We start from the raw sequence: 2007 nt of genomic DNA on the forward strand, positions 1-2007 counted from the left end.
GATTAATTCTAAAATTTAGAGGATTTAATCTATAAATTTAATACATGACTAGAATATTAAAGTTAATGCTCAAATTAAGGCATTAGACAAATTAAAAACAGAATCAAGATAACTTTACAAGGACGCATGCCCTAATTATATCAATTTTATTAACTGCCATTTAGACACTTCCATTAAGTGTTAAATGAAAAGAGGCTATATTGAAACTATTTAAATAATTCAGTGGTCATATTGACGTAAATTTGAAAATGATAATCATTTCGCGACTCAACCCATAGTTATGTGGTCATTTATGTAGTTTACCCTTCATTTTATGCAAAGCAGAATTCAGACAGATATATTCAACGGGTCAGCCACTTTTTAAACGGCTAAACAAATGATGATCAACGGTTCACATTCGTTCCAAAAACTTTTCAAATTCCCCCATGCCAACGGTCAAAACCCCAAATCCAAAATCAGAGTTTCCGCTCTAAAGAAACTAGCCGTTACATTCCACTCTTATTTCAAACTCATCAAAAATTTCGAAGATTTTCTTTCCCATTCACAGAGCATCAATCTTACCATTACCATTTTCGCTTCAAAGATTTAAATTCCTGTTTCCAATCCGAAACCCTAAATCCCATTTCCTCCAAATTCCAACCAACAAATAGAGAACGAAAAAAGAATATCAGCAATGGCATCGCCCGCAAAAACTACATCTTCTTCTTCCTCGATCACATGGAGAACGAACTCTATCATGAAGAAATATGAACTCTGCGACCTCACAAGGAGAAGTTTCAGTGGAAACCCTTTTACAAAGCCGGTAGTTATAACAAATCCCAGAGCATTTAACCCCAAAACTGCGGCTAATAGCCCTTCAGGTTCCTTTTTCTTTTACTTTGTATCTTTTAACTTTTAGAACGAGCTCTGGAACTGGGAATTAAGGGTGTGAAACAAATGGAAAGAAACTTTGATGCATTACCCATGGGTTCTAAAGTGAATATAGGAAAGGAAATTTGGGTTCGAAATTTTGTTCCTTTTCCTTTTCGTTTTAGTTATGTTAGAAATTTGGGTTCGAAATTCAATATGAACCTACTCGATTTGATCCTAAAATGATAAAAATTTGAATCGTTCAACTTGAATCTCGAATTTGAATGACCAACCTTGGTGATACACATTTTACACATTTGGTTGTATTCTTTTTCTTGCACAGGGGGGAAATTTCCTAGCAACCAAACAGTAAGATTTTATGGTTCCTGATGTTTGTTTATATTTGAACAATTTTTCCAGATTTTCCTCGAAGGCATTCCACTGGAAGAGGAAGTGTAGATTCTTTGAGTGATCTCGACAAGGAGAACAGCAAAGACCAGATTCCAAAACCCACAAGACTCAGATCACCAGCTCCTTCAAAGGGCACAAAGAATTTCATGGCACCGACAATCTCGGCTGCTTCGAAGATCAATGCGTCACCCAGAAAGAAAGTCTTGGTTGAGAGAAATGAGCCAGCTAGATCTTCTGTTTCATTCTCTGATATAAAAGGTCTAACCATGGAAGACAAGGAATCAACCCCAGAGGTTGCTTTGAAGCAGAAAAAGGTCTAATTTCTGATGTTAGAAGCTTAATCATGGAAGATAATGAACCAACCCCAGAGGTTGATTTGAACCAGAAGGTCTCTTTCGTTGGTGTTAAAAGCATAATCATGGAGCATAATGAGTCAACTCGACAGCCCGGTTTGGTGCAGAACAATGTTGAGATGCCTCATGACTTACAAAGCAACTATCATGAATATAATTTTAAGGAACCTTTCAAAAACAATGCTGGGTGTTAAAAGCATAATTATGGAAGATAACGAGTTGACTCAACAGACTGGGTACAAGCAGAACAATGTTGAGGTTCCTCATGAGCTACAAAGCAACAACCATGAATATATGGAATATTTAGAAGGCAATGTTGATGATTCCTTAATGGAGACTTTTCCAGAGGAGAAGGGTTCTGTTTTGGCACCACGTGATGCAGATCCATTGATGC

General features: G+C 36.8%; 1 protein-coding gene across 1 annotated transcript; it reads left to right on the forward strand.

The window, feature by feature from the left end:
- Positions 1–673: 673 nt before the first annotated feature.
- Positions 674–1595, forward strand: LOC120178356. The gene is made up of 2 exons (XM_039184220.1): positions 674–860; positions 1270–1595. Exons 1-2 carry the CDS (start codon positions 674–676, stop codon positions 1578–1580), a joined length of 498 nt encoding a protein of 165 aa, XP_039040151.1. The 3' UTR covers positions 1581–1595.
- Positions 1596–2007: the final 412 nt, after the last annotated feature.

This window comes from Hibiscus syriacus, unplaced genomic scaffold, assembly GCF_006381635.1.
Source record: "Hibiscus syriacus cultivar Baekdansim isolate YM2019G1 unplaced genomic scaffold, ASM638163v2 tig00003507_pilon, whole genome shotgun sequence".
NCBI classification, from domain to species: Eukaryota; Viridiplantae; Streptophyta; class Magnoliopsida; order Malvales; family Malvaceae; genus Hibiscus; species Hibiscus syriacus.

What these genes read in the sequence shown, in the direction of transcription:
- LOC120178356 (XM_039184220.1), top strand. Translation starts at nt 674, where the DNA reads ATGGCATCGCCCGCAAAAACTACATCTTCTTCTTCCTCGATCACATGG. An exon ending in TGCGGCTAATAGCCCTTCAG is followed by an intron (nt 861 to 1,269) that starts GTTCCTTTTTCT and finishes CAATTTTTCCAG; the next exon opens with ATTTTCCTCGAAGGCATTCC.